Source organism: Salvelinus namaycush, unplaced genomic scaffold, assembly GCF_016432855.1.
Source record: "Salvelinus namaycush isolate Seneca unplaced genomic scaffold, SaNama_1.0 Scaffold302, whole genome shotgun sequence".
Classification (NCBI taxonomy): Eukaryota; Metazoa; Chordata; class Actinopteri; order Salmoniformes; family Salmonidae; genus Salvelinus; species Salvelinus namaycush.
The window spans coordinates 53,466-67,821 of NW_024059920.1; the positions used below are offsets into that span (position 1 = coordinate 53,466).

The following is a 14,356-nucleotide window of genomic DNA, read 5'->3' on the forward strand; positions in this document are numbered from 1 at the left end:
ATACAGCAGAGAGAACAGTCCTTCTAGACTCCATGTTAGATCAACTATTATACAGTAGAGAACAGTCCTTCTAGACTCCATGTTAGATCAACTATTATGCAGTAGAGTGTGACATTTTCTGTGTGTTTATCCACTCGTATATATAAAATAATGCTGCTTTTCTAATAACCAACTCGGTTGGGTTCATGGGAGTAATCCATACTATCACTGTATAAGCAATTTCACAGTACACCCAGAACATTGCTCTGGGAACCAACAGGAGTATCTCAGTTTCAAGGTGAGAAGCCTGGTGTGGTATCAGTCAGTCTCATGCAGGAACCAACCGTGCTTATATGACTTGTTTGTGTCGCAGTATAAAGAGTCTCAAATCAAATCAAATCAAACTTTATTTGTCACATGCTCCGAATACAAGAAGTGTAGACTTTTACAGTGAAATGATGACTTACGAGCCCTTAACTAAAAGTGCAGTTCAAGAAGAGTTAAGAAAAATATTTTGCAAGTAGACTAAAATAAAAAGTAATAAAAATAAAAATTAACATCAATAAACCTCTATGACTGTGATAATAAAGATTGATTCATTTCCTTAGAATTTCAGTCCTTAGTGGTGAATTTCCACGACAACAGAGAGAACAGTCTTTCTGTTATCAAGTCATTGTATTGTTATTGCAAATGTTCTGTTATTTTTATTATATTGTATTATACATTTGTATTGTTATATATTGTATGTACTTGACAAGGTAAATTGAATGAGCAGAAAATAGTTTCTCATTGATAGTACTTAGCAAAATCTTATTTAGTAGTTCAGAGAGAGTACCGAGGATGAATCCTATTTCTCACAGATCCATCTATATTTATAGGAACAGTCATAGGCCCACCATTCTCCTGTGTCTGATGACCAGGAGTAGAGATACACACAGTTCTCAGCTCCTCCACCATTAGGCTCTCCACTGTTCCAATACCTGTAGAAGAAACAACACATAGAATCAGGCTGTCCACTGTTCCAATACATGTAGAAAAAACAACACAGAATCAGACTGTCCACTGTTCCAATACCTGTAGAAGAAACAACACAGAATCAGACTGTCCACTGTTCCAATACCTGTAGGAGAAACAACACATAGAATCAGGCTGTCCACTGTTCCAATACCTGTAGAAGAAACAACACAGAATCAGACTGTCCACTGTTCCAATACCTGTAGAAGAAACAACACAGAATCAGACTGTCCACTGTTCCAATACCTGTAGGAGAAACAACACATAGAATCAGGCTGTCCACTGTTCCAGTACCTGTAGGAGAAACAACACATAGAATCAGACTGTCCACTGTTCCAATACCTGTAGAAGAAACAACACATAGAATCAGGCTGTCCACTGTTCCAGTACCTTTAGGAGAACCAAGACATAGAATCAGGCTGTCCACTGTTCCAATACCTGTAGAAGAAACAACACATAGAATCAGGCTGTCCACTGTTCCAATACATGTAGAAGAAACAACACATAATTAGACTGTCCACTGTTCCAATACCTGTAGGAGAACCAACACATAGAATCAGGCTGTCCACTGTTCCAATACCTATAGGAGCAACAACACATAGAATCAGGCTGTCCACTGTTCCAATACCTGTAGGAGAAACAACACAGAATCAGACATCCACTGTTCTAATACCTGTAAGAGAAACAACACATAGAATCAGGCTGTCCACTGTTCCAATACCTGTAGGAGAAACAACACATAGAATCAGGCTGTCCACGGTTTCAATACCTGTAGGAGAAACAACACATAGAATCAGGCTGTCCACTGTTCCAATACCTGTAGAAGAAACAACACATAATCAGACTGTCCACTGTTCCAATACCTGTAGGAGAAACAACACAGAATCAGGCTGTCCACTGTTCCAATACCTGTAGGAGAAACAACACAGAATCAGGCTGTCCACTGTTCCAATACCTGTAGGAGAAACAACACATAGAATCAGGCTGTCCACTGTTCCAATACCTGTAGGAGAAACAACACATCGAATCAGGCTGTCCACTGTTCCAATACCTGTAGGAGAAACAACACATAGAATCAGGCTGTCCAATTTGAACCTCCTACTCCAGACAGTGACATCATAGTGACATATAATTCATTAATGTCTTACGTTGTGGTCAGTGGTGTGTCGTCCACCCATTTCCAGGTCCCCTCAGTAACAGAGTCAGTCAGACCAATCCAGACATATTTCTTTACTCCACATAACCAATTGACAAATATCTGCAGTTGTGGGAGAGAGACAACATTGTTAATACATAGTCTTCTCTCTCTCTCTCTCTCTCTCTCTCTCTCTCTCTCTCTCTCTCTCTCTCTCTCTCTCTCAATTCAATTTAAGGGCTCTGTGGCATGGGAAACATATGTTAACATTGTCAAAGCAGGTGAACTAGATTATAAACAAAACTAAAAAAAACAATACAAATGAACAGTAAACATTACAATTACAAAAGCTCCAAAACAATAAAGTTATTTCAAATGTCATATTATTTGCAAGTAGTTAAATTACAAAAGGGAAAACTTTGTTTGTTCTTCACTGGTTGACCTTTTCTTGTGGCAACAGGTCACAAATCTTGCTGCTGTGAGGGCACACTGTGGTATTTCACTCATTATAGAGAGTTAATGAAAATTGGGTTTGTTTTCAAGTTCTTTGTGGATTTGTGTGGTCTGAGGGAAATATGTGTCTCTAATATGGTCATACATTTGGCAGGAGGTTAGGAAGTGCAGCTCAGTTTCCACCTCATTTTGTGGGCAGTGTGCTCATAGCCTGTCTTCTCTTGAGAGCCAGGTCTGCCTACGGCGGCCTTTCTCAATAGCAAGGTTATGCTCACTGAGTCTGTACATAGTCAAAGCTTTCTTTAAGTTTAGGTCAGTCACAGTGGTCAGGTATTCTGCCGCTGTGTACTCTCTGTTTAGGGCCAAATAACATTCTAGTTTACTCTGTTTGTTTGTTAATACTTTTCCAATGTGTCATGTAATTATTATTTTGTTTTCTCATGATTTGGTTGGCTGTAATTATGTTGTTTTCCTGAGGCTCTGTGGGGTCTGTTTGTGTTTATGAACAGAGCCCCAGGACCAGCTTGCTTAGGGGACTCTTCTCCAGGTTCATCTCTCTGTAGGTGATGGCTTTGTTATGGAAGGTTTGGGAATCGCTTCCTTTTAGGTGGTTGTAGAATTTAACGTCTCTTTTCTGGATTTTGATAATTAGCGGGTATCAGCCTAATTCTGCTCTGCATGCATTATTTGGTGTTTTACGTTGTACACAGAGGATATTTTTTAAGAATAATGCATGCAGAGTCTCAATTTGATGTTTGTCCCATTTTGTGAATTCTTGGTTGGTGAGCGGACCCCAGACCTCACAACCATAAAGGGCAATGGGTTCTATAACTGATTCAAGTATTTTTAGCCAGATCCTAATTGGTATGTTACATTTTATGTTCCATTTGAAGGCATAGAAGGCCCTTCTTGCCTTGTCTCTCAGATCGTTCCCAGCTTTGTGGAAGTTACCTGTGGTGCTGATGTTTAGGCCGAGGTATGTATAGTTTTTTATGTGCTCTAGGGCAACGGTGTCTAGATGGAATTTGTATTTGTGGTCCTGGTGACTGGACCTTTTTTGGAACACCGTTATTTTGGTCTTACTGAGATTTACTGTCAGGGTCCAGGTCTGTCAGGGCCCAGGTCTGTCAGGGCCCAGGTCTGTCAGGGCCCATGTTCCTGGCAACTGAACCTTTTATGGAACACCATTATTTTTGTCTTACTGAGATTTACTTTCAGGGCCCAGGTCTGACAGAATCTGTGCAGAAGATCTAGGTGCTGCTGATGGCCCTGCATTGTTGGGGACAAAAGCTCCAGATCATCAGCAAACAGTAGACATTTGACTTCAGATTCTAGTAGGGTGAGGCCGGTGCTGCAGTGTTCTAGTGCCCTCGCCAATTCGTTGATATATATGTCGAAGAGGGTGGGGCTTAAGCTGCATCCCTCTCTCTCGCTGTCTCTCTCTCTCTCTCTCTGTCTCTCTCTCTCTCTCTCTCTCTCTGTCTCTCTCTCTCTCTCTCTCCCTCTCTCTCTCTGTCTCTCTCTCTCTCTCTCTCTCTCTCTCTCTCTCTCCCTCTCTCTCTCTCTCTCCCTCTCTCTCTCTCTCTCTCTGTCTCTCTCTCTCTCTCTCTCTCTCTCACTCTCTCTCTCTCTCTCTCTCTCTCTCTCTCTCTCTCTGTCTCTCTCTCTCTCTGTAACTCTCTGTCTCTGTCTCTGTCTCTGTCTCTCTCTCTCTCTCTCTCTCTCTCTCCCTCTCTCTCTCTCTCTCTCTCTCTCTCTGTCTCTCTCTCTCTCTCACTCTCTCACTCTCTCTCTCTCTCTCTATCTCTCTATCTCTCTCTGTCACCCTCTCTCTTTCTCACACACCTGTTGTTCTTGGCTCTTGATGACCACCAGGTCTGCTCCTCTGTCTCTGCAGTCCTGTCTGCTCTCCTCCCAGGATTTTAACTCAGTAGAGACGTAGTAACAACTGCTACCAAGCTTCTTCCATCCTTGAGGACACACTGTAAGTTGAACATTTCTTGCTTTAGTCACTTTAATACAACATTGAATTAAAAATCAATCAAACACTCAAGGAAGACAGAGCACTAACTAATGGACGGTTTGGAAGTTGGAGAATGTTTATCACATTGTTCATTTAAAAGTTACATTTCCTGTTTGTAAGTGACATGTGAACTGATACAGAGACTGTCAAACAGAACAGTCATGAGACAATTTGACTCACCTTTCTCAACTGTAGATTTCTTCAGACGTTCTATCTCTTTCTGGAGCTGGTCTCTCTCTTTGGTCAGGGTGTTGTATCTGGTCTGTAGCTGGTCTCTCTCTTTGGTCAGGGTGTTGTATCTGGTCTGTAGCTGGTCTCTCTCTTTGGTCAGGGTGTTGTAACTGGTCTGTAGCTGGTCTCTCTCTTTGATCAGGGTGTTGTTGCTAGTCTGTAGCTGGTCTCTCTCTGCAGTCAGGTTGTTGTCGCTGGTCTGTAGATGGTCTCTCTCTTTGGTCAGCGTGTTGTTGCTAGTCTGTAGCTGGTCTCTCTCTGCAGTCAGGTTGTTGCCGGTAATCTGTAACTGTTCCCACTCTTTAGTCAGGCTGTTGGAGCTGGTCAACTGGTTTCTCTCTGTGAAATAATATGATCAATGAACAAGGTAACAGTGGAAAAGTTAATCAGACATGACCAGGGTTGGGGTCAGTTGCATTTCATTTCCAGTCAATTCAGGAAGTACACTGGAATTCCAATTGATTTCCAATTCTTGGAATTGGATTTTGGTGTACTTTCTGAATGGAATTGATTGGAATGTAAATGTAATTGAACCCTGGTCGTAACACCACTGATGATGAAGAATGTTTGAGTGAGAACATATCTAACTCACGGTAGAGTAACAGGCCTGTGATCCCAGCCAGTAGGAGAACACACAGCAGCCCCAGACACACTCCAGCAGCTCCAGAGTATCTCTTCCACCACTGACAAGACACTGAAGCACAAATTATTACCACAAGAACTTGCTCTTTATCAGAGTTGTATTTGCATCTACTTTTGTGTCCATTTGCTGCTTGAATCACTGAGGGAAATCCACAACTTGACAAGGTACAGAACACCAGAACTGAGTTCCAGCACCTCACATTTTCTACTGCTTGACTTCCAGAACTTACAGAATATTGTCTTAAACATATTGCAGAGTTCAGGCAGCCAAAATGACTGCCAACACCTATTTAAATCCAAATCAAATTTCATTTGTCAATTGCTTCGTAAACAACAGGTGTATGCTAATAGTGAAATGCTGACTTACGGGTCCTTTTCCAACAATGCAAAGTTAAAGATACAACATTTTAAATAGTGACACATGGAATAAATACACAGTGAATAACAGAGAAGAATAACAAGTCAAAATAACATGGCTACAGTGCATTTGGGAAGTATTTCAACCCTTGACTTTTTCCACATTTTGTTACGTTACGCCCCTCTCTAAAACGGATGAAATAGTTTTTTTCCCTCATCAAAAAAAACTTCCCAACTCAGTTGCCAGAGAAGAAGGACATTTCTCAAGGATTTCCCTTTGAGGCCAATGGTGACTTTAAAACAGTTACAGAGTTTATAGGCTGTGATAGGAGAAAACAGAGGACTGATCCACATTGTAGGTACTTCACATTGCTAACCTAATTGACAGAGTGAAAAGGAAGCATGTACAGAATATAAATATTAGATAACATGTTTGCAACAAGGCACTAAACTAAACCTGCAAAAAATGTGGCAAAGCAGTTCACTTTTTGTCCTGAATACAAAGTGTTATATTTGTGGCAAATCCAATACTACACATTACTGAGTACCACTCTCCATATTGTCAATCATAGTGGTGGCTGCATCATGTTATGGGTATGCTTGTAATCGTTAAGGACTGGGTAGTTTTTCAGGATAAAAAAATAAACAGAATGGAGCAAAGCAAAGGCAAAATCCTAGAGGAAAACCTGGTTCAGCTTTGCACCAGACACTTGGAGAAAAATTCAACTTTCAGCAAGACAATTAAAACACAAGGACAAATCTATACTGGAGTTTGCAGAGTTACAGTTTTGACTTAAATCTGCATGAAAATCTATGGTAAGACTTGAAAATTGTTGTCTAGCAATGATCAACAACCAATTTGACCGAGTTTGAAGAATATTTTTAAAGAATAATGGGCAAACATTGTACAATCCAGGTGTACAAAGCTCTTAGAGACTTACCCAGAGACTCACAGTTGTAATGGCTGCCAAAGGTGATTCTAACATGTATTGACTCGGGTGTGTGAATATTTATGTAAATGAGAAATATCAGTATTTATTTGTGTGTGGGCATATCAAATCAAATAAAATGTTATTAGTCACATAGCGATAGCGAATAAACCAGCAAAAGATATATCATTTTTGACTAACCTTGATAAGCTTCATCAGATGACAGTCCTATAACATCAGGTTATACATACACTTATGTTTTGTTCGAAAATGTGCATATTTAGAGCTGAAATCAGTGGTTATACATTGTGCTAACGTAGCATCTTTTTCCCAGAATGTGCGGATATTTTTATGGCACTCAACTATTCTGACCAAATAACTATACATAAACGTTACTAAAAAATACATGTTGTATAGGAAATGATAGATACACTAGTTCTTAATGCAATCGCCGTGTTAGAATTCTAAAAATAACTTCATTACGACATCCAGCTTAGGTATAGCGAGAGAGTACACAAAATCTGGGCGCAAACGACTATTTCACATGTTCGACAGATATATGAAATAGCATCATAAAATGGGTCCTACTTTTGATGATCTTTCATCAGAATGTTGTACAAGGGGTCCTTTGTCGGGAACAATCGTTGTTTGGATTTAGAATGTCCTCTTCTCCAATCAATTAGCACGGAAAGCTAGCAAAGTGGCGCAAAGCTCTCCTTCCTGAACAAAGGCACACGACGCAACACGCCTAACGTCCCGAATAAATTTCAATAATCTAATAAAACTATATTGAAAAAACATACTTTACGATGATATTGTCACATGTATCAAATAAAATCAAAGCCGGAGATATTAGTCGTCCATAACGACAGCTTATCAGAAGGCAAATCCAGGTCCCTTCACGCGCTCTCCAGAAAACAGGAAACTGGTGACACGTCATGCCGAGAGCTATTATTCGACCCCAGATCAAGCTACACACTCCATTTCTTCTCTCACTGCCTGTCGACATCTAGTGGAAGACGTATGAAGTGCATGTATACTAATAAATATCAAGGACATTAATAGGCAGGCCGTAGAACAGAGCATCGATTTCAGATTTTCCACTTCCTGTCAGGAAGTTTGCTGCAAAATAAGTTCTGTTTTACTCACAGATATAAATCAAACGGTTTTAGAAACTAGAGAGTGTTTTCTATCCAATAGTAATAATAATATGCATATTGTACGAGCAAGAATTGAGTACGAGGCCGTTTGAAATGGGCACCTTTTATCCGGCTACTCAATACTGCCCCTGCAGCCCAAACAGGTTAAGAAATCGGAAATATTGGCTGGAATCACAAGATGCCTGTCTTTCATTTGCTGTACACCATGTATTTTTCAGAAATGTTTTATGATGAGTATTTAGGTATTTGACGTTGGTGTCTGTAATTACTCTGGCTGCTTCGGTGCTATTTCTGACGGTAGCTGTGATGGTAGCTGCAATGTAAAACTGATTTATAGCTCAAATATGCACATTTTTCAAACAAAACATAGATTTATTGAATAACATGTTATAAGACTGTCATCTGATGAAGTTGTTTCTTGGTTAGTTTGGTTGGTTCTTGGTTAGTTAGGTTGGTTTTGTGCATGCTACCTGTGCTGTGAAAAATGTCTGTCCTTTTTTGTATTTGGTGGTGAGCTAACATAAATATACGTGGTGTTTTCGCTCTAAAACATTTTAAAAATCGGACATGTTGGCTGGATTGACAAGATGTTTATCTTTCATATGCTGTATTGGACTTGTTAATGTGTGAAAAGTTAAATATTTCTAAAAAATATATTTAGAATTTCGCGCCCTGCACTTGAAGTGGCTGTTGTCATATTGTGCCCGGCTTCGGGCTTGCAGCCCAAAGAAGTTAAAGTGGCTGGAGTTGAGTCAGTATGTTGGCAGCGGCCGCTAAATGTTAGTGGTGGCTGTTTAACAGTCTGATGGTCTTGAGATAGAAGCTGTTTTTCAGTCTCTCGGTCCCTGCTTTGATGCACCTGTACTGACCTCGCCTTCTGGATGATAGCGGGGTGAACAGGCAGTGGCTTGGGTGGTTGTTGTCCTTGATGATCTTTGTAGCCTTCCTGTGACATCGGGTGGTGTAGGTGTCCTGGAGGGCAGGTAGTTTGCCCCCGGTGATGCGTTGTGCAGACCTCACTACCCTCTGGAGAGCCTTACGGTTGTGGGCGGAGCAGTTGCCGTACCAGGCGGTGATACAGCCCGACAGGATGCTCTCGATTGTGCATCTGTAGAAGTTTGAGCACTGTAGAGTGCTTTTGGTGACAAGCCGAATTTCTTCAGCCTCCTGAGGTTGAAGAGGCGCTGCTGCGCCTTCTTCACAACGCTGTCTGTGTGGGTGGACCAATTCAGTTTGTCCGTGATGTGTACACCGAGGAACTTAAAACTTTCCACCTTCTCCACTACTGTCCCGTCGATGTGGATAGGGGGGTGCTCCCTCTGCTGTCCACAATCATCTCCTTTGTTTTGTTGACGTTGAGTGTGAGGTTATTTTCCTGCCACCACACTCCGAGGGCCCTCACCTCCTCCCTGTAGGCCGTCTCGTCGTTGTTGGTAATCAAGCCTACCACTGTAGTGTCATCCGCAAACTTGATGATTGAGTTGGAGGCGTGCATGGCCACGCAGTCGTGGGTGAACAGGGAGTACAGGAGAGGGCTCAGAACGTACCCTTGTGGGGCCCCAGTGTTGAGGATCAGCGGGGTGGAGATGTTGTTACCTACCCTCACCACCTGGGGGCGGCCCGTCAGGAAGTCCAGGACCCAGTTGCACAGGGCGGGGTCGAGACCCAGGGTCTCGAGCTTGATGACGAGTTTGGAGGGTACTATGGTGTTAAATGCTGAGCTGTAGTCCATGAACAGCATTCTCACATAGGTATTCCTCTTGTCCAGATGGGTTAGGGCAGTGTGCAGTGTGGTTGCGATTGCGTCGTCTGTGGACCTATTGGGTCGGTAAGCAATTTGGAGTGGGTCTAGGGTGTCCGGTAGGGTGGAGGTGTTATGGTCCTTGACTAGTCTCTCAAAGCACTTCATGATGACGGAAGTGAGTGCTACGGGGCAGTAGTCGTTTAGCTCAGTTACCTTAGCTTTCTTTGGAACAGGAACAATGGTGGCCCTCTTGAAGCATGTGGGAACAGCAGACTGGGATAAGGATTGATTGAATATGTCCGTAAACACACCAGCCAGCTGGTCTGCGCATGCTCTGAGGACGCGGCTGGGAATGCCGTCTGGGCCTGCAGCCTTGCGAGGGTTAACACGTTTAAATGTTTTACTCACCTCGGCTGCAGTGAAGGAGAGCCCGCAGGTTTTGGTAGCGGGCCGTGTCAGTGGCACTGTATTGTCCTCAAAGCGAGCAAAAAAGTTATTTAGCCTGTCTGGGAGCAAGACATCCTGGTCCGCGACGGGGCTGGTTTTCTTTTTGTAATCCTTGATTGACTGTAGACCCTGCCACATACCTCTTGTGTCTGAGCTGTTGAATTGCAACTCTATTTTGTCTCTATACTGGGACTTAGCTTGTTTGATTGCCTTGCGGAGAGAATAGCTACACTGTTTGTATTCGGTCATGTTTCCGGTCACCTTGCCCTGGTTAAAAGCAGTGGTTCGCGCTTTCAGTTTCACGCGAATGCTGCCGTCAATCCACGGTTTCTGGTTTGGGAATGTTTTAATCGTTGCTGTGGGTACGACATCGTCAATGCACTTTCTAATGAACTCGCTCACCGAATCAGCATATTCGTCAATATTGTTGTTGGACGCAATGCGGAACATATCCCAATCCGCGTGATCGAAGCAGTCTTGAAGCGTGGACTCAGATTGGTCGGACCAGCGTTGAACAGACCTGAGCGCTGGAGCTTCTTGTTTTAGTTTCTGTTTGTAGTCTGGAAGCAACAAAATGGAGTCGTGGTCAGCTTTTCCGAAAGGAGGGCGGGGGAGGGCCTTATATGCGTCGCGGAAGTTAGTATAACAATGATCCAAGGTTTTACCAGCCCTGGTAGCACAATCGATATGCTGATAGAATTTAGGGAGTTTTGTTTTCAGATTAGCCTTGTTAAAATCCCCAGCTACGATGAATGCAGCCTCAGGGTGTGTGGTTTCCAGTTTACAAAGAGTCAGATAAAGTTCGTTCAGGGCCATCGATGTGTCTGCTTGGGGGGGAATATATACGGCTGTGATTATAATCAAAGAGAATTCCCTTGGTAGATAATGCGGTCGACATTTGATTGTGAGGAATTCTAGATCAGGTGAACAGAATGACTTGAGTTCCTGTATGTTGTTATGATCACACCACGTCTCGTTAATCATAAGGCATACACCCCCGCCCCTCTTCTTACCAGAAAGATGTATGTTTCTGTCGGCGCGATGCGTGAAGAAACCAGCTGGCTGCACCGACTCCGTTAGCGTCTCTTGAGTTAGCCATGTTTCCGTGAAGCAGAGAACGTTACAATCTCTGATGTCTCTCTGGAATGTTACCCTTGCTCGGATTTCATCAACCTTATTGTCAAGAGACTGGACATTGGCGAGTAGTATGCTAGGGAGTGGAGCGCGATGTGCCCGTCTCCGAAGCCTGACCAGGAGACCGCTACGCTTGTGCCTTTTACGGCGTCACATAGGGTCGCCGGCTGGGATCAGATCCATTGTATTGGGTAGAAGGCAAAACACTGGATCCATTTCGGGAAAGTCATATTCCTGGTTGTAACGGTGGTGAGTTGACGTTGCTCTTATATTCAGTAGTTCCTCCCGACTGTATGTAATGAAACCTAAGATTACCTGGGGTAACAATGTAAGGAATAACACATAAAAAACAAAATACTGCATATTTTCCAAGGAACGCGAAGCGAGGTAATATGTACATGTGGGTAGAGTTATTAAAGTGACTATGCATAGATGATAACAACAGAGAGTAGCAGCGGTATAAAAGAGGGGGAGCGGGGGGGGGGCAATGCAAATAGTCTGGGTAGCCATTTGATTAGGTGTTCAGGAGTCTTATGGCTTGCGGGTAGAAGCTATTTAGGAGCCTCTTGGACCCAGACTTGGCGCTCCGGTACCCTTGCCGTGCGGTAGCTGGAGTCTTTGACCATTTTTAGGGCCTTCTTCTGACACCGCCTGGTTTAGAGGTCCTGGCAGTGATGCAACCAGTCAGGATGCTCTCGATGGTGCAGCTGTAGAACATTTTGAGGATCAGAGGACCCATGCCAAGTCTTTTCAGTCTCCTGAGGAGGAATAGATTTTGTTGTGCCCTTCACGACTGTCTTGGTGTGCTTGGACCATGATAGTATGTTGGTGATGTGGACACCAAGGAACTTGAAGCTCTCAACCTGCTCCACTACAGCCCCGTTGATGAAAATGGAGGCATGCTCGGTCCTCTTTTTCCTGTAGTCCAAAATCATAGTGTGTGTGTGTGTGTGTGTGTGTGTGTGTGTGTGTGTGTGTGTGTGTGTGTGTGTGTGTGTGTGTGTGTGTGTGTGTGTGTGTGTGTGTGTGTGTGTGTGTGTGTGTGTGTGTGTGTGTGTGTGTGTGTGTGTGTGTGTGTGTGTGTGTCGGGGGGTGTGTGTGTGTGTGTGTGTGTGTGTGTGTGTGTGTGTGTGTGTGTGTGTGTGTGTGTGTGTGTGTGTGTGTGTGTGTGTGTGTGTGTGTGTGTGTGTGTGTGTGTGTGTGTGTGTGTGTATGTGTGTGTGTGTGTGTGTGTGTGTGTGTGTGTGTGTGTGTGTGTGTGTGTGTGTGTGTGTGTGTGTGTGTGTGTGTGTGTGTGTGTGTGTGTGTGTGTGTGTCAGTGCCTAGCACTATAACAGGATAAAATAGTACCTGAATGTTGATCCCCAGCTACATCCTTCTTGCGGGGCATGATGGGTCTTTTGTTGTTGTAAATATGATCATCAATGTCAATGGTCTTTATTTCATTAGGTTCTTCGTCTTCAAATCCATTTGTGTATTCATAGATTCCCTTTGACATCTTTATACGCTTGTGCTCCCCCCAAAAAATATACTCTTGTAACTTCTACTGTTGTAAGTTCTACTGTTGTAACTTCTACTGTTGTAACTTCTACTCTTGTAACGTCTACTCTTGTAACTTCTACTGTTGTAACTTCTACTCTTGTAACTTCTACTCTTGTAACTTCTACTCTTGTATCTTCTACTATTGTAACTTCTACTGTTGTAACTTCTACTGTTGTAACTTCTACTGTTGTAACTTCTACTGTTTTAATGTCTGCTGTTATCTCAGTTGTAGGTTTGTGTCTGTTCGCTGCACAGCTGGAGCCTCTGTGTGACTCACTCTAATGTCAGAGACAGTTTTAACTGTCAACCTCATTAAAGGGGAAACTGTCTAACCAATAGTACGACACTAACCACCACCATGTGACTCCAGACTTATTTTCTGAAAACCATGTTTGTTTACCACAGTGTAGATTAGTTTGTATATTTAGTTTATATTAGTTTAGTTTACTACAGTGTAGATTCGTTTGTATATTTAGTTTATATTAGTTTAGTTTACCACAGTTTAGATTAGTTTGTATATTTAGTTTTTATTAGTTTAGTTTACCATAGTGTATTATAGATTAGTTTACCACAGTATAGATTAGTTTGTATATTTAGTTTTTATTAGTTTAGTTTACCACAGTGTATTATAGATTAGTTTACCACAGTATAGATTAGTTTATATATTTAGTTTATATTAGTTTAGTTTACAACAGTGTAGATTAGTTTGTATATTTAGTTTATATTAGTTTAGTTTACAACAGTGTTGATTAGTTTGTATATTTAGTTTATATTAGTTTAGTTTACCACAATGAAGATTAGTTTGTATATTTAGTTTATATTAGTTTAGTTTACAACAGTGTAGATTTGTTTGTATATTTAGTTTATATTAGTTTGGTTTACCACAGTGTAGATTAGTTTAGTTTACTACAGTGTAGAATAGTTTATATTAGTTTAGTTTACTACAGTGTAGATTAGTTTATATTACTTTAGTTTACTACAGTGTAGATTAGTTTGTATATTTAGTCTATATTAGTTACTTTACCACAGTGTAGATTAGTTTGTATATTTAGTTTATATTAGTTTAGTTTACAACACTCTGTATTAGATTGTATATTTACTTCATAATAGTTTAGTTTACTACAGTGTAGATTAGTTTGTATATTTAGTTTATATTAGTTTAGTTTACCACAGTGTAGATTAGTTTCTATATTTAGTTTATATTAGTTTAGTTTACCACCGTGTAGATTAGTTTATATTAGTTTAGTTTACCACCGTGTAGATTAGTTTATATTAGTTTAGTTTACCACCGTGTAGATTAGTTTATATTTGTTTAGTTTACCACCGTGTAGATTAGTGTGTATATTTAGTTTCTATTAGTTTAGTTTACCACCGAGTATATTAGTTTAGTTTACCACTGTGTAGATTAGTTTATATTAGTTTAGTTTACCACCGTGTAGATTAGTGTGTATATTTAGTTTATATTAGTTTACCACCGTGTGATTCGTTTATATTAGTTTAGTTTACCACCGTGTAGATTAGTGTGTATATTTAGTTTATATTAGTTTAGTTTACCACCGTGTAGAT

The 14,356-nt window shown here is 41.4% G+C and overlaps 1 protein-coding gene across 1 annotated transcript; it reads right to left on the reverse strand.

The window, feature by feature from the left end:
- Positions 1-368: 368 nt before the first annotated feature.
- On the reverse strand, positions 369-13,044 carry LOC120039817 (C-type lectin domain family 4 member M-like). Its single transcript, XM_038985186.1, has 6 exons — positions 12,599-13,044; positions 5,428-5,529; positions 4,785-5,174; positions 4,427-4,563; positions 2,142-2,251; positions 369-959 (listed from the first exon to the last, which is right to left on the reverse strand). Exons 1-6 carry the CDS (start codon positions 12,744-12,746, stop codon positions 827-829), a joined length of 1,020 nt encoding a protein of 339 aa, XP_038841114.1. The 5' UTR covers positions 12,747-13,044; the 3' UTR covers positions 369-826.
- Between the last annotated feature and the right edge of the window lie 1,312 nt (positions 13,045-14,356).